At 36.9% G+C, this 23058-nt stretch overlaps 1 protein-coding gene across 2 annotated transcripts in view; it reads left to right on the top strand.

Annotated features, from left to right (window-relative positions):
* Window positions 1-23058, top strand: part of FAF1 (Fas associated factor 1) — a 151291-nt gene that overhangs the window by 40119 nt on the left and 88114 nt on the right. For both annotated transcript variants that reach the window (XM_066192794.1, XM_066192795.1), the window contains exon 7: window positions 7014-7119. In XM_066192794.1, coding sequence (XP_066048891.1) covers window positions 7014-7119 — 106 coding nt within the window. The remainder of the gene's footprint in view (window positions 1-7013; window positions 7120-23058) is intronic.

Below are 23058 nucleotides of genomic sequence, written 5' to 3'. Positions count from 1 at the left end.
GCTGTCAGGGAAGGTTTGAAAATGGAACGATTTTATAATGGAAAATACTCTTATAACGTAATTAGCCATTAGTTCGGTTCGTTTTCTTCCGTGTCCTTCCCTTTCCCGAAGGCAGCCCTGGATGTGCTGTTTGCCAGGGAAATGGGAGTTTTACTCGGTGGCCGCTAGAGGGTGCGCAGGAATTGAGCCTGCGAAGGGAGCTGCTCCGGACAGCGCAGGGCGGAGGGATGGATGCCTTTGGAATTGGGCAAAATGCGTGGATTTCAGCTTGTCTGAAGAGGGAGTTGACTTGCTGCCCTTGTAGGTGATAGGAGAATATTCTGCAAGTGCAGTTGTATTACTGGGGAGAGGAAATCTCTGGGAGTCAACAGAAATTAGTAACTGCCTTCTAAGGACTGAAAGTACTTTGGATGTCGTACTAAAAGGTAGTTGTGCACATTAGCATGTAGTCTGTGGAGGAAATAAGAATGCTGATATGAATTATAAAAATAATAATGGTAAAAAAGGGAGCGTTAAGAGAGGGAATAGTGGCCCTGGAACAGAGGGTGGTGTACATGAACTGTGTGCACAAACAGGAGCTGGATTTGTGTGTGAGGACAATAAGCCATTGTAGCTTAGCAGCTATTTGAAAAACAGTGAAAAGACGTTACCAATGCTAATTGTTTAATTTCCAATTTCAAAATTTTCTAGCCAGGTATTGCTGTATATTGTAGTTTGAATGTTATAATTCTGGAGAGAAAACTGGCGTCTGAGGAGGGTTGTTTATTGCAACTGCAGAAAAGTATATAACAACAAACTGTTTAAAAAACAGTTCTTAGCCTTTTTTATTGGATTAATGGTTTTAAAGAACTTCGCTTGATAGTAAAATCAAAGTAGTTGTTACCTTTTATAGTTTATATTTGTTTCATAGTGGAGATTAGTTCTGGATATTTTTAAGATAAAAGTTGGTATCTTTGGGACAGCAAATGATGACTAATTAGTGGCTATTTAAACACGGATAATTTGAAGGCTAGATCATCTCCCTGAAGTCATAAATTCTAGATGAAAGGGGAGGCTTGCCTCCAATTAAAGCATCAATGCAGATCAAAACACATCTAATTGAAGCAATGTACCAAACCCAGATACACTGTTTACTGCCTACTGTTAGGTCAGTTATTATTCAGATTAGTTTGTTACCCACAATTTTTAAAAGCGTCTTGCTCACATCTATTATTAATGGATGTTGAGGAACTTTGCCTCTTACTCTGGGAGTTCATCCGTTGTTTTCTTCAAATGCCTCCTGTTTTGAACTAGTGATAAATAGTCGTGATTTGAATATCTCCAGAAAGTGATATTTGAAAAGCCTCAGATTCCAGTACGTGATATTTTATCTATATGCCCTTCTTAAAAGGAACAGTCTGGCCTCAGCTCTATAAGCTCCAATTTTCGTCTGTTCTTTGTAGTGAGGCCGAATAGTGTCTGAAACATCCTTTTCCAACATATTGGTATGAAGGCATTGAAGTTTATTGTGGCAGACTGAATGGGCTTAACCCAGAACTGACTTAAAACCAGCATCTAAATGTAATGGCAAAGTGATCCTGCCGTTTAAACCATCAAAAATCTCCTAGGGTATCTTTGTTCATCAGTGGCCTACCTAAAGCTTTTATAGGTAATAGAAACCCAGTGAATTACTACTGCATGCTAGTAAATTGAGGTGGCAAGATTGAATTTAAATGTCAAATACAACCTGTATGGTTCCACCCTGCTTCCACAATTTCAGCTGGCAAAGCCATACTTATCCATGCACGATATCCAGAACAGTAACCATGTGTTCTGTGAGCTGAATAATGAAATCTGGTTTCTAGTGAATTCCTGCCTCATCCCAGCAGCTGCAGTAAATCAGCCTTCTCCTTTCACGCTTCCCATGATCTCACCTACCTCTGACGCTGCCTCCAGTTGTTGTGTATTTTGTAGCACATGTGTAATATTCCAACCCCTGCACAGAGTATCAGCCTGCCCTGCATCTGTACTCCAGCTCACAGTCAGGTAGTATCAAAGGAAAGGAGAAATCATGTCCTGTGGGTAGTTTTGAGATCAGTGGCCAGAGGTCACCTGGATAAGTATAAAATACTGGATTTTTAATGCAGCCTTTTACTGAGGTGAGTGGTAATTTGGGTCCCCTTCCTCTTCCTCGCTGTTGATTTATACCTGGTCTTTGAGACCATTCTAACACCATGAGACCTCCTTAAAACCAGTGGCTGTGTTCAAAAGTTACCAGATGGGAGCAGAAGTTACCAGGTGGGTGGAGAAGAACACGATTTCTCTTGGAAAGCAATCTTGAAAGGAAAGATGCCGAAGAATGTCCATCATTAAATATCCATGTGGGTAGATCCCTTGCACCAGGTTTGTCAGTTTAGATTAATCTCTTCCTCAGTGTGCAATTCCTTCCCTTTGTTGCCTTGGATGCTTCTTGAAGGCTGACAATAATCCAGTTCAGGAAATAGGTTTAGGAGAATGCAAGAGGGAAGCATGGAAAGTGTGAGTGTGGGAGTCTGGCCATGGAGTTGGGTCATCCAGATCGTGTCTCCTTTCTATCCTGTGTGTTCTGGGAGATGGTTTTTATCATTTTTTTGTTGCTGTTGTCATTATAATGGATATAATGTATTTTATATTTTTTTTGCTAAATAGCTGAAAGTCAAAGATACTTTGTTATACTCGATGAATCACTGAAAAGTTGAAAAGCATTCAACACCCAGGTGCATACCATGGAGATTATTAGAAATAATGCAGTTTTTCCAAGTGATTGTAACTTGTTTAAGAAGTGTAATTATCTGTGTGGATAAGAAAAAACCCACAGATCCCATTTTTCAAGTGATAGGTCCATATATTGCTGAATGCCTCTGCTTTAGATCATTACAGAGCTGTGGTGGTGTTGTGGTGTCTTGCTGTACATTCTCAACTGTAGCAGAGTGTTAATTAAGAACGATGTAACCTGCAACTCCAATTATTAGTCCTGTCTATTTAGCTGGACATGAGCAGTGCCTTGCTTTAGTTACTTTGAAAGCTTCCATAAGAATGGTAAGATTAATGTTTTATTTTCACATCTGTTCATGAGACAGTTTAAAAATCCTGAAGTTTAAAATGCAGTAGAATGTAAACAAAAGGGCTTCTGCTCATTTACATGTTAGCCAGATTTGCTAACTGATTGCTGTTTGAACCTAATCTACCACCTCCTGCTGCATTAGCTACAACAAACATTACATTTACATACTGATTTCTTATTTTGTTTTAATGTAAATAATCTGTAATTACAGTAAATTTGGACTTCTGTTGACATGAGCTTGTATAAATCTGTAAGTTTAAAATGGAAATGTTAATTACCTTGTGTCATACCTGTTTATATAAAAATCAGAGGTTTTGGGGGAAATCTCTGTGTGACTGAGGAAGATATTGCATAGTGGGAAATACTGAGTGTATTTCGTAAAAACTGGAATGAAAAGGTGCATTTACATATCATTGTTTAAGAATCTACTTTTGGTGTCGATTTCTAAAATATTACTAAAATTTTACAGAAAAATGCTATTGAAAAGCAAAGTATCATATAAAAATTCAGAGCATTAATGCCATCACTTAACAGCAAATAGAACCAATCTGTTTTGTATGTCCAGGTCTCTTGCTAGAACTGGTCAGAGCAATGACCATGGTCAGGTCTATTTTCTTTTGTCTGTTCTTGAACTTCTTTTTTGGGTGCAGGCAGAATACCTCAAATGGAGGACTGGTGCCCAAAAAACCAGGTTCTCTTGCCTCCTGTGCTGCACAGCAAGTGCAGAGTCATTCAGCTGAGGTAAAAATGTTGCAATGGCAGTGTATCCCCTATCAGCAAATGCTTTTGAAAGCTGGGGTTTGCAGTAGGGGAAAAAATCTTCTAGTAAGAGTGGCCTACTTTAGTCCTCTTTATAGAATTTGGTTTTCTTTTCCCACTAATTAATCCTCAGATTAATTGAATTCTCTTAGCACTGGTGGCAAAGGAGAAAAAGAGGGGGAAAAAAATCTTTAATGGGACCTTGAGGTTGACCCTGATATTTTTTTCCCTTTTTAATATAGCTATTTTATTTGATAGTCAAAATATTATACTACAAAATTATTATAGTCAACTATAACATTTGTAGGAAAACTAAACAGCTGCAAACACCGAAGCCAAAATTTTAGGCATGTGCATTGTATTCAGTCTTCTCAATACACTTATGTGGACCAAAAAGAAATAAAAGTAAACTTTAGTTTAGTATCAGTGAGAAGTTTCCTTTAAATACATTTTTCTTGTAAAATTTATAATTGCCTGAATGACTGATTTTGGGCAAGATATATTTTGGTCCGAGTGGTTTGGGGTAATCTGCATCGCCCTTTTCTGGAGGAAATGATTATGGGAGGGACAGACATCTCTGGCTGTGTGTTCACATCAGCCCCATCCCACACAGGAGGGTGGGTACCAGCACTGGCATCACTGACCCCTCAGATGTGACATCAGTTCCTCCTCCCTTTGACTCTCTGGTGGATACTTTCCAAGCTTTTCAGCTGTCAGACCACGTGAGATTGTGATGTAGGAGCTCCAAGGACTGGAGCAGTTGGCCAGTGCATTTCTGTGTAAGCAGAAGGAAGTAATGTTCCTCCTTTTGTTATTTTTCTGAAGAAAAAGTGAACCGTGCACTGTATTTGCTAACACTTTCAAACCCAGTTTTTCCTCAAATTTTTTCAGGCTTTTTTTTTTTTTTTTAGTCAGCTTAATTTTCAGCCTCTTTTTTCACTGTTTGTCGATGAATATGTGCTGAGAATTTGCTTGTTAACAACATACAGCTTGTGTTGCTTAGAAATTCCAAAAGTAGAGGTGTCAAAATTGTTAGTTCAAAAATTAAAGCTTTTCATTTTTGGGCACTTCATTTAAATTTGTTTGAAGAATATTTTTTCCTTTCCAAGATACTTCCTGCTCTCACAAGTGGAAAACTTTTCCTATGAGCGGATGCTTTCTATTAGCAAGCTGTATTTTGAGTTGTACTGAAGTGTACTGAAGATGCTGCAGAACTGGAGAGACAGAGGGTTTGATCAGACTGGCCTGTTTCCGTCAATGTTTACATCAATTACAGACTGAAAACATGAGTCATGTTATCAGTTAGCATCTACTGATTTTCAGATAGAGTCAAAATTAGCTATAACAGAACCTTCTGTGAGCCTGTATGGGATCCAGAGCCATTCACATATGCTGTAATTAATGTTTTCAGAGCAATTAAATATGTCATTTGCCTCCAGTATTTGCTGAAAACAAATAAAAAATCAGAATCTGAAAAAGCACAGCAGATATTTTAGTTGCTACTGAACATTTGCCAGTAGAAAATATGGTTATGGGGATACGAAACTTACTAACAATCGAATTAGAATTACCTTTCAAAATAGGCATACAACTTTTCAAGACTCCTCTTTTTATTTTTTCCCCTCTTTTGAAGGACTGTTAAATATTTAAAAAAATTTTAGGCCTTTTCTAGAAGATCTTGTGGAAGTGCAGAGAACTACATGTTCAGCATCGATGACTCCAGTTACATTTGTAGTGTCTATCATGCACATGATCGTACTTAGTGTTGACAATGAGTTATATTTATTTTCCATAATGGAAAACCATATAAGACAAGAAATAGCACTTCATGATTTTGTTTTGTAGTATGTGAATATTGAGATGTCACAGGAGCCAGATTATGTTTCCAAGTGAAGATATTTTTGTAAGGTAAATTTCCCTGAGATGTTCAAGCAAATTGTGTCTCTCTTGCTAAAGCATCCAGTGAGTACTGTATGAGTTCCTTCCCATCTGAGCAGGAAAACAGCAGATGAGTCATTCCAGAAGGAGTTAAAACTAACAAATCAGGTCTCAAATGATGTAGGAGTCCTTCTTGTCTTCTTGTATCATAAGGTGCGGCTGTGCTGATCTGCATTCAGAATTTGTCCTTTACTGCTAAGAGGAATGGCATTTTGAAGTGTCACAGAATAGTGAAAATGTGAAGGAAAAATCCACAGTCTGTCATTCTTTTAAGTGTATGTGATAAAATAAAGAATTGAATAGGCCCAATTAAATTAAATATGCCACCGAACAAGTCGAATCTGCATAAATATTGTTTAGAAACCCAAGCTGTGGTACAGTGTTGCTGCAGTTTTGTAGCATGTGTAAGACTGCACACAGCCATGATTGCCATGTTTATAAGAGAAGTTCTGTCTTCTACTTTGAAAAGTAGATAGTTGCATAATTTTGTACCTAATTAAGCAGTCAGGATGCCTTTTTAATATCCAGATGTTTTACTATCAGGAAAATCAGAAAGAAGATACAGTTGGCCTGTTTAAACTGAATCTCAAGATTTTTAAAAAAATTCTATTTATTTATTTATTTATTTATTTATTTATGAAAACCTCTGTAATGTACATTTAAAATAATGTGAGCAGAACTAACTTTTCTAAATGTTCAATACCCACATGAGAAATTTTGCTGTGGTTACTTTTCCAGTTCTAATTAGCTGGGTTTATGTGCTTTAAATGAAACTAAGCAGAAGAATTTCCATTTGGTTTCTGCTTCAGGTAACCCTAGAGAAGCAAGAGCATGCTTTGCCTTGTTCTACTTACCATCAGCTCTTAATGTGCATCGTAGCTTGATATTCGGTCTGGCCATCAATATGCTGACAAGCCTATTATTAATGGCATTAGGAGTGCTAAATACACCCGACGTTTGTGAAGATAATGGGACTCTCTCCATTTTGAACATACTTAACATTAGAAGAGCTTTAAAGGCTGCAGTCACCTTATTAAGGAAGGAGTTCAGGAATGGCCTTTGGTCATTCTCAGCATGCTTCCTTGCATTTAGGAGTGAAAAGGGAGATGATAATGTTGTGCCTGGACTTGTCCATGAAGAGTTTAGGGTACCCTGGGGTTTTTGCATCTAACTGTAAAACAAGCTATAACATGCTTATCCCTTGATTTTCCTGTTTTTCTTTCAACCATTTCAGGGCCCTGCAGGAGTCATTAAATCAAAACTTCATGCTGATTGTCACCCATCGAGAAGTCCAGCGGGAGTACAACCTCAACTTCTCAGGAAGCAGTACCATTCAGGAGGTGAGTGCTGCTTCACAGCTGAAGAATAAATGTAGCTCATTATAGCTAATGCCAGCTCTCTTAAAGGGGATTTGCACAGTCTTGATAGATATTCCTGTATTTTATTGGTCTTTTTGATTTTCATCAACTGGATCATCAAGATTTGCTGTAAGTTGATTAAAGAATTCAGGCAGAAAAAAGGGTGGTCTATTAAATTGTACAGAAAGGATGTTTCTTTTTTTATTGTAGTACAATACAAAATACACAAAGAGCCTTTATTGAGTTACTTAAATTGCATTTTACTTGAAGCCCCTTGAAGCTCCCTCTGTCTTTCCTTCTTTTAACCAGCTCCATCTCCATTTTGCAGGCACCTCAGCCATCGTGCTGGTTGCTGTTGGAGTGCTGTAATTCTTTCTGGCCTGGTAGCCAAATGGTTTTGTGTGTAGTGGGCATTGCTGCCGTTCTGTGGAATGGCCAGCAAGGGGTGATATTGGAGAGAACTTCGGCAGAATTAGGTCCTCGAGGAACAAATGTCTTTGGTGTGACTCTGGACTCTCTGAATTCAGAATCAGCAGTCCCTGGCATATTTTTAAAATTCCTTTCCAAGCCCAAAGGTTGTTGTCTAGTGCTCCATGGTATATCTAATGCCAGATGTTGTGGATGTTATTTTCCATATAACCCACTGCCTTCTGGAAACTTGACAAACAACCTAGAAATGTGAATCTTCAGAATTCACATTACAAAATATTAAGATTAAATGTTTGCTTTTCAAATTAAATGTATGTTTGCTATTATTGCTCTGGCACTTCTCACAGTCTTTTAGGGTTGAACAGATTTTATTGGAAGTTTTTCGTGTCACATGCTGACATGGTAGGCAGAATTAATTTAAGTTCTGTAATATTAGCTATGGGAGTGGTATCTTACACAACAATGAAAAACGAACAGTTTTCATTGTTAATCCTGTTATTCTTAAGATCTAGATTCTGATCTTTCCCCTATGTGAATGCCTGTTTTCTACTTCTTATATTTAGATCTACTATAGTTAGTTCAGTTTTGCTTTTTGTGGTAATACAAATTAACATACCTGAATCAGTTTGACTTTCGAGGGGCTGAGCTTTGACTCTCTAGAATTATAAAGAATTTGAACATTTATGGAAATAAATCATCCAAATGTGTGGCTTTAATTTTAAAACTGTGAGATTCTAGAAGAAAACACATGCACATATATTTTTGGGTTTTGTTGGGTTTTTATCAATGCTCTATCATTTACTTCTTTGCTGGTGGGTCTTACCTGGCTTAAAGGAACCAGAAATCTGTGACAGGGGATCTAGGCTGCCTTTCTGAAGTTTTCGTGTTTGTTGGTAATGGCAGGTTACAGTCATCAGGATGCCATATGAAATCAACATAATTTGAAAGTTAATTACGATTTTTCCCTTAAACAACCAAAATAAAAACCCAACCACCGGGTAACCAGCACGAGCAGGAAACCTTTCTTTGCCTTTCTTGTATCTGAGTGTCACACCCAATGGAGTGTATAAAATTGTGAAGACCAATTCAGGGGCTAAAATGAAACGAGCTCTGTGGGCCTTGTTGTGCAGCTGATGCTGAACAGGTGAACGTGTCTGCCTGTGCAAAGGCTCCTGGAAATCCCTGGGGATTTGGCTGAGGTAAAAGGGTTGGTGAACATTTGTCTAATTATAGAAAACAAGCACTGTTTTGAATGTTAACTCCCTAATGGCTTCTTAATTTAATTTTTTTTTTCTTTTAGCATAGAGTAATCATTGTAGCAAATCTAGGCAGTCCTTGTGGTTTGGAGGAGTCGGTGGTATCATTCCTTGTCTCCTTTGTCTCTGTCCTCTCCAGGGACTGTTAGGTTGTTTTTTTATTTTTTTTTTTCTCTTCATTTTCTTGTTCACACTTTAACAAATTAATAGTTTACTTTCCTCCTGGTGTATTTTTGTAACGGTGGAGAGGCTCAGTGATGCAGTTGCCAACCACAAGAGGGCAGGAAGGACTATTCAATTATTACCTAAAAATGCCGCTCAGTGTTTTCAAATTAGCTTCTGGTATATTAACAAAAAGGACTATAATGGCCAAGTTATTGTTTGATTTACAGATAATTGGCATATTGCAGGGAGGAGACTTAATTTCACCCTTTTAAATTAAACAGGGAGATTTAAAAAGACATAAAATATTCATTAATGTTCAGTGATTATAAAGCAGTGGCATATATTTATTCTACCTTTATTACAGTTTCGATGGGAAAATACAGCAAATATTTCAGAAATCGACTTGGCCATACTGACAAGTTGAAATGTTTAAGCAGTGTTAATGCAATCTACTCACACGCCATATCCTATGCAGAAAGATTCAAAATGACTACATCAATTATTAAAAGAAATACTTAAGATTCTAGAAATGTTCTACTTCTTGCCACAGTTGGGTGCAACTGTCTCTCAAGGGCTACTGGTTCAGTGTGTTGTTGTTATTAGTACTGTGAATTTTAAGGAATAGATATTTTTTCCCAGGGTCTCAAAAAACCCCCAAACTCACACCAAAACCTCAACCCCACCACCCTTTCAGAAGGCAGAAATGTTTTGCAATTTGTTAAATGCAAAATCCAGTGAGCTCACAGCTGTGCTTTCCTAAACTACTATTGCTGCACTTTTCTGGGGTTTTTTATTGTTTAGAATGCATGTTTAATAGTAAATGATATTTAAATGAATTGTTTTTTCAGATGAATGTTGGTGTTTAATGGGGAAATCGTGTGACAAAAATTATCTGAGAGAAGCCTGAGGCTGTAGTGCTCATGTCTGCTACCAAAATTTATTGCATATTATTTTAATAGTTGGATTTTAGATGGTACTTGAAAATGCCATTTTTTTTTTTTTAACATTCTTTATCCAAATGATTAACTCTTTAGGTATTAAGATCTGATTTCTCATCCTAAAAAATAGAAGTTACATTCAGTTATATTGTTTTGTGATCATGAACTTATACAGAATCTTTGGAAATGAAATAAAAAATTAAATGGAACTTGTCAAAAATTCTGTTTGTTTGATTTAAATTTTTTTTGAGTTGGGTAGGGGAGTAGTTAACTTGGAAAGATGATAATAATAACATAATGGTCTAAATTGTAAATTAATCCATGTCACAGGTTTCTGACATCTGTTTGTTCATGTAAAATTGCAGTATTAAATTAATTCTGGGCAGATACTGTTCTGGGAAGTATCATGGTTACTTTTTTCCATGATCTGCATTTTAAATTGGAAATTGGTAGGGTTTGTACCAGTTATGAGACTGTAAATGAATAAATTTCCAGTGTATTAGATAGTTGAATAAAGACAATTTGACAAATTGAACTCCTAATACAAGACTAAAAGGAGTTTTCTGTCTGAAGACTCGTTCTTCATTCCGCTAAGATAATTTATAGAGGCTGTTTGAAATTGGAGAGATTTTTTTGAACTTAGGTTTGAGAAGCTCTGTGCTAAATTTTTACAAGGCATTACCACACTCAAGATAATTTCTTTTCTATCTGTTCTTACCATCTTGTTCTCATTTTGAAATGAACATTTTTGCTACTTTTCATTTTTGCAAGTTGTAGTTTCATTTTTTGGCAGAAATGAAGGAAAGCCTTTTTCAGAAGGGGGATTATTTGAGTGTGTGTTAAAAGCAAGTTTGTGTTTTGATCCTGGAGTGGATAAACTAATTTGTGAAAAACTTAATGGACTTGAGTTCTTGTCACAATAATGTGTTCTGCACTTTTTGTTTAAATCAGTGACACAGAAAAAAAATCAAACATTTTTAACAAACTGGATTGCTCCATTATAAACAAGGACTTTACATTTGTCTATTTTACTCTTTTGATACAGACTTTGAAGCCTTTTTGTGATTCCTGTGTGCAGGATTGCAAAAATATCCAGTGTACACGAGCTGTGGCTGCTAAAGGGTGGATGAGTGATATATGTTGGATAGTCCTTTCTCAGATTGGTGATCTGATTTTGTAACTGCTGGAAATTCCAGTTGAGAATACTGTGGAGAGCATGTACTGGGCACTAGAATTCTTGGTAAAACATCAAATCTGTGCAAACAATGCAGAGAAGATGGGTCTTTAAATACTGGCTGCCTCTGCATAGCTGCTCTGCTCTTTATTCCCTTCCTTTAGCCAATAACTTAAGCAGAGGCTGCCTGCTCAGCATCCCTGTCACCTGTGCTAGGTAATATATTTGTTCTCTGTTCCCTACAGACTCACTGGCTAAGGTGGAATATGGAAAGCAATGTATCCAATAGCCCTCCAGGCAGGAGGAGGAACTATTTGTGCCCACAACTGCCTGGGCTGAGATAAACTGTAAATTCTGTGTTGACAGACCCTGATCAAATCCTTTGTGATGAATTTATTTAAACTTTTTTCATGAGTGGATGAATATTAAACAAGATGCAAAATCACCATTATGAACATGCAGGCAGAAGCCTCGTTTAAAAGGCCTAAATAAATGTGATATATAAATATAGGTAAGCTGATGAGCTACCTGCAGCAGGCAGAGAAATAATCTGGTTGAAGGTCTTGTACTTTTTCAGATCTTTTTTTTGGTTTTTGAACAAAATATTTTCAAGACAGTTGTTGCTGAGTGAGATCATTCAAGGTACACATTAGACACTGACATGGAGACATGAAATGCATATATAAATAATGTTACTCTTTTTAATGCTGTAGCAAAATAATTACAATAAAATACATTTACCGGAAATAGACATACCCAAATGTGGTACATATATCAATAGTTTCAGAAACAGTCGGTTTATGTTTTGACATTTTTTACTTGCATTAAAATAGTTTAAAACGACTGTTGTAATAAACATCAGTAACTAGCACTTTTTGGATTTAATAGGACGTGCACAAGCGTTCCATTGTTCAAGTACTTCTAGTATCAGACAAGCTATCAAAATACATTGCTATGCTTATTGTACTCGAGTGCTCTACATTTTTGTGAAATCTGAACATTTAGTTTGCTTTTTAAAGAAATCTGTCATCTTGAAATTATACTCAATTTATAGCAAGTCGTAACAGCGGTATACATAATTTAAACATCACTGTGATAGCCTCAGTGTTCTGCATTGGTAAATGAGGACCTGCTAGCAAGCTAGGCTTTGACTTTTTCAGCGGGGAGAGAAAAATCTGTTTTTAAAAAGCTAAATCATCTTCTTGATTTGTTTTTTTGCCTTTGTATTATAGAAAACTGTCACATTCCTAAAGTAAAATGTATTCGCTGAAAGAAATCCTGGATAAACTTCTTGTAAGTGATTATGTGTTGGGAATTCTATGAAGTTCCTTGGGAAATAAAGAGAAAATACCTTTTAGGTACCTGTTCAACAGTGATAACTTTATTAGGCACGTAAAATATCTTAATACCTGACTGAAGAGATCTGTTTCAAAGATATCCCATTGGAAAATTATATATAACTATTTTTCTTCTTCTGCAACAGAAACAGCAATAAGAGATAAAGAAAGGGCACTACTTCTCACTTAATTATGAAACTTAATATATTCCTGACAGAATATGTTTCATAACCTGTAATTTGATTTTGGTGGGTTTGGACGTGCATATCATTAAAGAAACGATCTTCAGTTATTAAAAACTAGTAAACATGGACATTTTTATATGCAAGAAAAGGCAGAGAGTAAATAATTGCACTGGTGACCAATACTGTAATAATCCTGTTTTACAATATGCACTTGACAGGTTGTAATAGTGCTAATTGAAGAGACTAATTCACACTTGCTTCATTCTATTCAAAGGCAAAATCAGCAGCTTGTTTTGCTTTTGACCAGATGGTCCTGATGAACACCTACTGTGCACTTTAAGTGCTTTACTAGAATTACAAAGGCTGGGGGCTGCATCCGACTCAAAATGATTTGAGAAGAGAAAAAAACCTCACTGCTCAATGGATTTGGTGCAACTAAATTAATTCTAGTGGACCCATTACACATTGAGCCCCCTTTTCAAAGTGCTGAGCCTCCTCGTTTGTTCTGTAGCAATGAGAAAGTGAAAGGCAGATTACTGCAAACAGAAATAAAAAAAAAGTGCTGTGAAAAGGAGAAAAGAGGCCTTGAAGCCTTTTCATATCATTTGGGTTTTTCAAGTGCGTTATTTTTGGGGAGGGTGGATGTATGAAAAGCCAATTGGAGTTTTTTTTGTTTTAAAGTGCGCTATTTAAGTACTATGAATATAAAAGCAAGAGCAACAGTTGACTGAGTTTACTGTGGTAAAGCTTTGTGTCCAAGGATGAATCAAATTCATTATAGTCAATGCTTTGTATTTTCATATGAATGTAGGGTTAGTTTCACAAGACTGTGTCTGTTTAGGATAATTATAATTTAATATTTTCCTTTCATAAAGTTATCACTGTAGTTTATCTAAAATTTGCTGAAAGCAAGGTTTTTTTCCTTGCATAAATTTAGAAGCACCCAGAGAGTTTAAAACTCCAAAGGAAGCTGTTTGATTTGCAAGGGAAGGCGAGGCAGGTTCCTTTAGCACAGATTATTATAACTAATTAGAAGTCACACATCTGTTAACGTTCAGTTTGTCAGCACTCAGTTTAGTGTGTGTGTGTTTATATCTCTTCTTCCTTTCTCTCCTTCTCTGTCTCTAGTCCCCTCCATCCGTAAGTGTGAGGTGGGTTGGAGAGAAACTCTCAAAGGATAAGGATCAATTTATTTGAATTTGAAAATAATGAGGAGTCATTGTTATAATTTTGGTTATGGGTTTGGCTCTGTAAATGCTCAGTCATGTGAGTTGTCCTTATTTTAGAAGTAATCATGTTGAATTGAATGGCTTTGCTCATGTAATTTAAGGATGCTAAGGATTTTGGGGATCAAGACCTAATTTAAAACCTTGAATTTTTTAAAAATTGCAATTAAAACCATCGCTTGCTATTCTGATTTTGAATATTTGCTGTGTTTTACTTTCGGGTTGGTGAATTTTTATGCAAGGCTTCTATCCTAATGCTAGCTATTAAAAAGGTGTTAGCATGAAATGACAAGAAAACCTAAGCAGCTTTATGAACATATTAAACAGCTCTGTCCCCAGCTCCTGTGCTATTTAGAGTGGGAAAGCAGCACTCTGTAGCTAAACAGCACAGTGCTGTTATCTGTGTGAATTATATTTAGTTGAACAACAAATGAAAAATTCAAGTTAGCATTTTTTTGCAATTAAAAAAAATTAATTTACAGCCTGTAAATTAAAGTGGTTTCGAACATGGTTTAACCTTTCCATCCTGTGTTAACTATAATATGATCACTTCTATTATTGCATGATATACACTTATATTAAAAAAACACATTCGGTGAATTGCTGATTTGTTTTCAAACAATGAATTTTGTATTTGTGCAAATTATAGTAGGCACAGTGTTCTCTCATGTTTTCTCATCAAACAACCCAATTATACTTATAAATAGTGAGGTGCTAATGAACTGTTGTTCTGGAAAAGTTGATTATTTTTTTTTTTTTTAAACTTGGGTAAGAAAGGAAACACTTCACAATTTTAGAGTGCTTGCTTGGTGAGAAAATATTTGAAAATATTTTACTTATGTAAATCATGTTGGTGCTATCACTTTTAAATACACAACAGAAGCTAATCTAAAATCCCCATCAGTTCATATGGAGCGTAACTACATGCTTGACATTGTAAATTGCTCACTTAATTGGGAACTAGGGATTTACTTATATTCATTAAGTTACAGAAGTTGTTTCCTGAGAGCTAATATTTCAGCTTGAAGTTTGTCACTGCATTCACTGAATAGAAAGAGGTAATTTTTTGGATAGTTGTGCTGATAAGGATATTTCAAGTAGTGGTTGTGGAGTTACAACACCGGAATGGTCAAAAGTATCTTGAAGCAGCAGTGTAATGATAGTGCTGCACTACGTTGCTTTGTAATTACTATGCAAAGAAAACACTCAGTTGCAGTTCCAACTGTGAATTAATAATGTTTGTCCCATCCGTAACATCTTAGTGACACAGGCATCATCTCTGTAGTAAACCTGTTTTTAGGGTTTTTCAGTTATGTTCCTGTATCTGTGTAAAGCATAAATTTGAAAACTTATCCTTTTGGTTTTGTATCAGGAATCGTGGGCATAAATTGGAGAGCCTTGCACTCATTTGAAGGATAAAATGGCCTCATAATCACCCGCAAGAAATCCCTGTTACTGTTTTTAAAAAGGGTTATAGCAGCTCTGGGCAAATATTTGCAATAAGTGGCAAAATTTATGCCTTGCTTTGTGGTAGTTGCGTGACCAGACAGTGGGGCATAGGATTGTTTTCAGGTTTTTACAGCTGCAGGGAAAAAGCATCTGTTCCTAGAAAAGCCTTCATTGTTTAATTTTGACACTGACTTTTCCATGCTGCTTGTACCAGTCTCTGGATTAGGTGCCACTAAAATAAAATTTGTTTTAAGTTGCTCCCAAATGCAGCTGTCACTATACACAGCCTTGTAGCTTAGGCAAAGGAGACATAATCAAAACAAGCATTTTTGTACAAGGTCATTTGGTAGACTGGGAAAGCTCAGAGGAGGAATTTTGACAATATTGTATCTTGTGAGTAGCTTGGCTATCAGCTTTTGTGTTTGTTTAATAATTCTGGTCATCACTAATGTATATGTCTGTCTCAGAAATAATGAAAGGATTTCTTTTAATTGCGCTGCTTTTCTTTACATTTACTTTCTATTAAATTTCTTTTGATTGAGCAGTTTCCGTGGAATTCAGTTACATACATCCCATGTATGTTTATTTGTATCTCTGTATCTCTACAGTGAAATGGGATGATTTACAAAAAGCAGGGAAAATTGACATTTTTGAAAGGGCTTCCATTTCTTTCCTTCAAAGTTTCCAGTGAATTAAAAATGAAAGAGCACTTCATTTTATGTATCCCAGAGTTGTGTTAATTTCTACCCAGCTGGTCTCAACTGATTGATACAAAGCCAAATTTGTGACTGCCTGCATTACAAAGTCTGTAATTTGCTAATGAATTATGATAATAATCTTTCATCACACATGAAAGATTTAGACAAACAATTTACTAACTATATAGTTTGATCACAATTTTTGGGTTTGTACCAAGCCTCAAATCTACTTTTATTTTTCCCTGCCTAGATTAACAGACCAAAGTGAACTTACTCTTACCTTGTTTTGAAAGCAGTGATCTGGAAGTTACATGGGGGTGATGGTGGACGGTGGAAACAACACGAACTTGCAGTGTAAATATCCATATTTAATGCACAGACAAATCAAACCACCCAGTTTCCAACTAGAGGAACATCGCAGTAGGCATGGCACAAGAAATTATTTGAGACTGCATCCACTGTTGTGGGGACATTGAAATAAATTAAAATAGGCTACAGATGTTTCTCAAGTTCAACCTCCTCCGGGTCTGGTGGAGGTAAACTAATTAAAGCACAGCTAGACAAAGCCATAGGGACAAACCAGGCTTAAAAAGAATGGAAAGGAAAACCAGATCTTTCAGAAGAGGAGCAGCTGCCACAAGATCTGTCAACTTGAGTGAAGTTTGGGGTTACCTGCATGTCAGCTCAGCAGAGTTGATTTTGAAAACTCTAAGGACCCTCTGAGGACAATGTTCCCAGGACGTGAGCACACCGTAAGTGTCTTCCTGTATGAAATCTGCCCATTTTTGATCAGATCATCCATCTTCTGACCAAAGATTAATTCCCAGTTTTGTAGAACTTGCTCCTGTACACAGGAAGGAGAGGACCTCAGTGTTCAGTGCCCTCTTCTGTTTCTCAAGATCAACAGAGCTTGCAAAAAACCCCCCGAAAACCCCTAATGGTAATTTTTCTGCCTCTTTTGAGCTCAGTAGGATGGGTTTAAGTAGGCAATGTTTTGATGTTCACCCTAGGAAAACAATCAACCAAAAAACCCTACAAGACCTAGCACGTATGTTCACTGTTGCCATTTTTATGTGGATGAAACTATTGGCTTCGGTGGGTTCTGGGTTGATGTGCTTCTCCTCAGACCATGAGTGACCCAAAGCAGCTGGTTTCACACCCCAAAACCACACGTGTATGACTGCCCCAAACAGAATCACACTGAGATTCCTGTTGCTGCTGTTACATAAAGCACTGTTTGACTGGTGAAAATACTTTAAAAAGCAAAGAAAGAGGTACTAAAGTAGGACAACCAGCATTGTCAAGAAAACGCCATCCAGAGCGGGGCCTGGTTATGTGGCCCTGTGAAAAGATGAGGAAAAGAGCTTTGGGGTGGGTGCTGCCTGGAAATGGAGTTGGACTATGACCAAAGACTTTTTGTTGTTGCTTTATTTTGTTGTTTGTCCTTATTCTATTTAGGGAACTAGAACTTTATGGATAACCAGGAATGCGTTCATGAATGACTTCTTACTGCATCAGGTTAAAAAGAAGAATTCTTAAGTTTGATTAGAAGGCAGTATATTTTTGGTCAAACTTTCTGATTAATGGAAAGTGCAAAAAAGTGGAGAGGGAGATATAAACAACAGAGATTTGGTGTACCAAGACCTTAACTCTCACCACTCCTTTGTCCCCAGGAAGGTGATTCTAGCTGGTAGCTGTTACCTGATACTTTCTGATACCTAGTAGCTCTCTTGGAAATTATGATGTTACTGTAATTGGAAATAAGGACTAGCTGAAGACCTTCACAGTATTGGAAACAAATAACCATTTAAAGGAAAAAAGGGAAAGAGGAATAGAAAGAACAGGGATTTTTTACTATTTTTCTACAATTTCTGTATAAGGAAGAGAGATCTTCCTACAAATATTTACTGATAAACCAGCAGTAAGTCTATCTGTCTGGTATCACATGGCAGAGCTGTGCATATCTTACTCCAACCCCAACAATCCAGGGACTGACTTAATTTCAGTTGTTTTGTTCAGCATCAAGGCACCCCAAATATCTCTGCAATTTCCTTTAGGAGAAACAGACAGGTTTTGTATTGGTCTTTATTTCACTCATTTCTCATGACAAGCTACCTTTTACTGAACTCAGCAACTGTAACACGGTGACTTTTATTTAAGAAACATTGTGAGCTGTGTTTGTGTCCTGTGATTAATTTCTCTGTAACTGTAAGCTGAATTTCAGTTCAACATCTCCTCTCTGTGTCTGGCATAAACTTCTGTTTGCACTTACTCACAAAGTTCCTCTTTTAAGGCAAGAAGGACTTATTCCTGAATAATTCAAAAGTGGGGAGTGTAAGAAGTGCTTGGATTAATCTGCAGAGGGTTTTGTGTGTTGACAATTTCACCTATAACTAACAGTCTCTTTCACCCACTCTGCTTAAAAGGTCTTGGCTCTTTTTTATTCTTTGCATTGACCTTGGGCTGGCAGAGAAAAGACCAGACTGCAGCTGAGAGCTCTGACCACAGGGCAGCCTAGGCCAGGACTAAGGCAAACAAAATGGAGAAGCTCTGACATTCACAAAAAGCAGCAACAGAAGAGTGGAAGAGGACACTTTTTTTTTGTAGTGCAAAGCAATACAGTGAAACTTCTCACTGCGATACAGAAGGTAAACTGCCAAGTCAGGCATGTCCACATTAATTTTTCAAGGATGACTCCTGTGAGGCCAGTGGAAAATACGTAAATTCTCTAGAAAATTCTGTGAGGTTTGGGGTGAGCTGAAAGTTTCTTTTTTGATGAACTAACAGCAATGGACTGAGATGAAACTTGAATTTCTGTGGAGATGCATTTACTCTCCTCCTTAAATCTTCCCACAGACCAAGCTGCAGTTCACTGCTGTGGCTGCATTAGCACAGAGGACAGTGCAATAAGAGGTCTGCTGAGAAAACCTGTTTGTGAAAAAGTTCTCTGATGTTTATCTATTTTGGCATTTTAACAGTGACCATTTCTAGCTGGTCTTGTGGACTGAATGTTTCTTATGAATTGAAATCTCAAAATGGTGCACCTTCTCTTTTACTTTGGTCTTCACAGTAATTGGTTTGCCTGCTCAGACTGTTTCATCCTCCAAGCTGAAGTAGGTTGGAGAGGTGGGAGGTTTAGGATTAGGAGTGTGTGTTTGAAGTGAAACACCAATGCAATTCCATTTTACAAGGGCTGGATCTACATCAGTCCCTTGGTGCAAATCAGTATTTTCAAGTCCTGCAGCATTGGGAAGTCTCCACTGTAGCAGCAGCAGTGTAATTTAAAAAAATAATTTTGTAATCAGAGGTGGTAGAATTCTTGAATAGGAACAAGTAAATGAAAGATTGAGTGGAAAGTGCATGTGCTGGATATTTTCAACTCACTGCAGGGTAGCCATACAAAGAATCACCATGAGCAGTAAGATAAGCTTTTTAAATACCCAAAAAGCAACAATTTTCCCCTTAGAGAACTACATTAGCCTTGTGTTTTGTTAATTTTCTTTCTTAAGATCAGTTTGAAGTGAGGAACAATAAAACTTGGAGATTAGATGTTTATTCTGCAGCCTAAGTGCAAACTGTTTGAAGTAGGGGATAATTTTAGCAGAGTCCGAAATAAGCATCTGTTGTCTCATGACATTGGTATCAGATGAGAACTGAAAATCAATTTCAGTTCTCATTTTGTGTCTTTTGCCTTGTGTCAGTTTTTAGATCAGATCTAGGATCACTCAGATATGACTTAAAAAATCTGACAGTCACCCAACTGAATTTTTAACTTTATAGGTCCTTTTGCTTGTTTAGTTAACAGTGTCTTTTTCTTTTCTTTTTTTATCTTCTTTTGAAGGTTGTTTTTTTTCCCGTCTATTTCTTTAATTTTTTTTGGTTGTTTACATATGTGTTTTCTTTTGTGCTGCTTTCTCATTTCTGCCTTTCATCTTCTGTTTTATTGACTTTTGCAGGTTTTAATGAAAACGGTTTTAAGAATTTCTTCATTTCTACTTGTTTAAATAAAATATCAATATCTGGCCTAACTTTTCTAAATACTATTTTCTCCTTATGATGCAGTACAGAAAAAAAATACTGTAAGTCAGAAAGTTTTAAAGTATTGCTTTTCTTAGGCTTTTTTTTTCCAGAGTGCTCTTGTGTTGAATTATACTTGAAAGCTGCTCTTGAGTGTCAGTATAGTGCACGTTAATATTTCAGAATTTTCACTAATTATTATCTGAATATGAAATAGAAGTTCTTTCTGTCATCTATTTTTTTTACTGGTGGTGTTAATTGTCATAGTTAAAAACATTACACATTCTTAGGATTTAGACAGGAACTTTTTTTACATTTTTGATGTCATTTTGTTGGTATATATTTTATACACTGAATTTGCAAAACTGTGAGTATTCTTGTGGTTCAGAGGAGAAGCTGTTAGTATGGATCTGTCAAATAGTTGTTTTATTAATTTATTCTCAAGGAAAAAGCAGAGAGAGAAGCTGAATATGTAAATGAGCAGCTTGTGATGCTATAACTTGTCAAATAACCATTGATGCAGTATAGCTGAGCAAACTGTTTCAGTGTGTGCATATACAGTAGGTATTTCTCTCCAAATTAATATTTGCATTTGAAATATGAGTGTAGTGCAAATACATGAGAAGTATATAACAATTAATAATATTTTGTGCTTGATGTTTACATATTATGTGCTCTGTATTTTAATTCCGAGTGTTATCTGCTTCTTAACTAATTTTAAATTAGTCTTCCAAATATATTGATTTAAGGGGATTTATTACTTAATTATTAAGGTTTGCTAGGCATTTATGTCCTTGAATCTGGTTAGGTTCGGTCAGTAGTTAATTGGTATTTCTTGAGGTTGCCATTTTGATTTCACAGTCTTTTTTGATTTCGTGTAGCAAATTTTTACCGTTATTACAATAATGAGTAAGTAAAAAAAGCTGGGATGTTCTTCAAGGTTTTAGTGTCCCTTCAGGGATTTCTTTCTATGATGACTTTCTTCTTCAACCAAAAGGACTTTGGATCCATCCTTTGACTTTGGATGGTTCCACAGACAAAAAAAAAATGCTTCTCAGACTTTCTAAAAGCTCTTTCTCAATTCCTTGCATTCTTCTGTTCTCCCATTTGTGAAGCATTGCCAGCTTACTGTAATGCAGTTGGAATAAGATGAAGAAATTCTGTTTTGCACTTTCTTCTTTGGCTGCTTGGCAATTTAAGTGTAGTATTAGGAATTTTTAGAAAGTAGAACCTTGATACATTAGAAATTACTAGAAAGCTTAGTGTTCATATCATGAATAGAAACACGCTCACACTATTAATTTCTCTAATCATGCTATTCATGTTCTTCCACTGTTAAAATTGACTTGTTGGGGTTTCCTTTTTAGTTCTTTTTCCAGTGTAGTGATAAATGTCACTGTTCTGGAAAAGATGTAAGAATACTCTACCATTTCATGAGGCTCATGGTAATTTGGAGGAGTTCAGTGTTGCAACAGTGGTTCTGTGCTCTCAGGGAGTGGAGTGAGGGATTTGGAGCAGTGTTGATGCAAAACAAACGTAGCTGTATTCCCAAAATGCACCTTTTTTGGTCATTTTATAAAAAATGGAGACCTTGTAGCATCATTATTCAAAGGCCAATTCTGCCTCAGAAATAGGATGTAGTTGCCACAAAACTGTTGCTCTTCTCTGGAACTCGTGTCCTGCCCTCCTCGTAGAGGTGCTCCCAGAGGGTGGGAGAGGGAGGAGGAGAGGTTGAGCCGTTCTCAGCAACCCTTTGCTCTTAACCTTCTGTTTTGGATCCTAGCTGGGAGTCAATGTCATTTTACAGCTGCGTTTAACTCACTGACACCCTGCTCCCCTCTTCCTCCCCTCGTGCTGCTTTGAAGGCAGCCCCTGGGGTCAGTGCCAGCCTGGCTTGTGCAGGAGCTGAGCCACTGCTCAGAGAGGGAGCCTGGGAAGCAGTGCAGAAGCTGGAGCCAGGCAGACCTGTCAATGGCTTTTTTTTTTCCCCTCCCTGAGTGTTAATTGTGGTCACAAGAGTTAAGTGTTGCTGTAAAATTAACATCTTGGTATTATGTATTTATTATCCACCGTGTAGCTTCAATGTCAAGTTTACCCAGCAGACAAGTCAAAACAAGATCATTTTTTTCTAACTGCTGCTACGGCAAGTCTCAGCCTGGGATCTCAGAAAATCACAGTGTTCCTTCTAGTTAGCAGCTAATAGGAAACAATAAAGATTTAGGGTTCAGAATTTAATTGGCACTGATGCTGATGCAGGAAGAACAAACTGCACATGGTTTACTCTTCTGAAGCTTTATTGATTCTTTTTTGAAAGGAAAGCTCTGATGAAAGTAAAAAGAGGCGTTTAATTTGCAAGTATTTCTACACAGTTTTATACTGAAATGTGCTTTTCTATCCTCCTCTATCCCTGCACAGTAAAAATGCCTTAAGATCTTCTGAATCAGAGACAGATATTGAAAAACAAAAGTGTGAGGTTGTAATTTCTACTGTTCATCTTGTTCATTTGGATGGCGTTGCAGCTTTCTTACAGGTTAATTTTACATCTTTCCCGAGGCTGATGTCTCATATGCAGTTGTAAACATTTTTAAGATAACGTGACATTAGCATATCCTCAAAATCTCCATCCCAGATTTTAGTGACCTGTTTCCAAGGATCAGATCTGGAATATCAGTCTTAAAGACGTGGTGATGAAAACAGAAGCTTCCTGTTTTTCTGGCATGGCCTGTATACCAAAATCTAGAAACAGGATTTCTTTTCATCATTTGCATAACTGAACTTTTGAATTTCAGTGAGTTAACTGGTTTTTTTTCTTCAGGCATAGATTGATTCCATGCTTTCGGAGTCTACAGCAAGGTCAGAGATGTGTGGCAGAACCAACTCCAGATGTCTTTGAATGACTTCCTGCTTCCACAGCTTCCTTGCAGACATGATAGAGTCCTTGAGTTATCATCACTGCCAAAGCCACCATAGTTGAACTTCCATTTAATAGCTGATGTCTCAGTCCATACTTTCAAACAGTTTTGAAAATTTTGGAAAGGAGTGACTTA

This window comes from Chamaea fasciata, unplaced genomic scaffold (assembly GCF_029207755.1).
Source record: "Chamaea fasciata isolate MVZ Bird 193981 ecotype frontalis unplaced genomic scaffold, bChaFas1.0.hap1 SCAF_10, whole genome shotgun sequence".
Classification (NCBI taxonomy): domain Eukaryota; kingdom Metazoa; phylum Chordata; class Aves; order Passeriformes; family Sylviidae; genus Chamaea; species Chamaea fasciata.
Note: the sequence above shows the minus strand (reverse complement) of the source record. Positions and strands in the feature narration are given on the sequence as shown.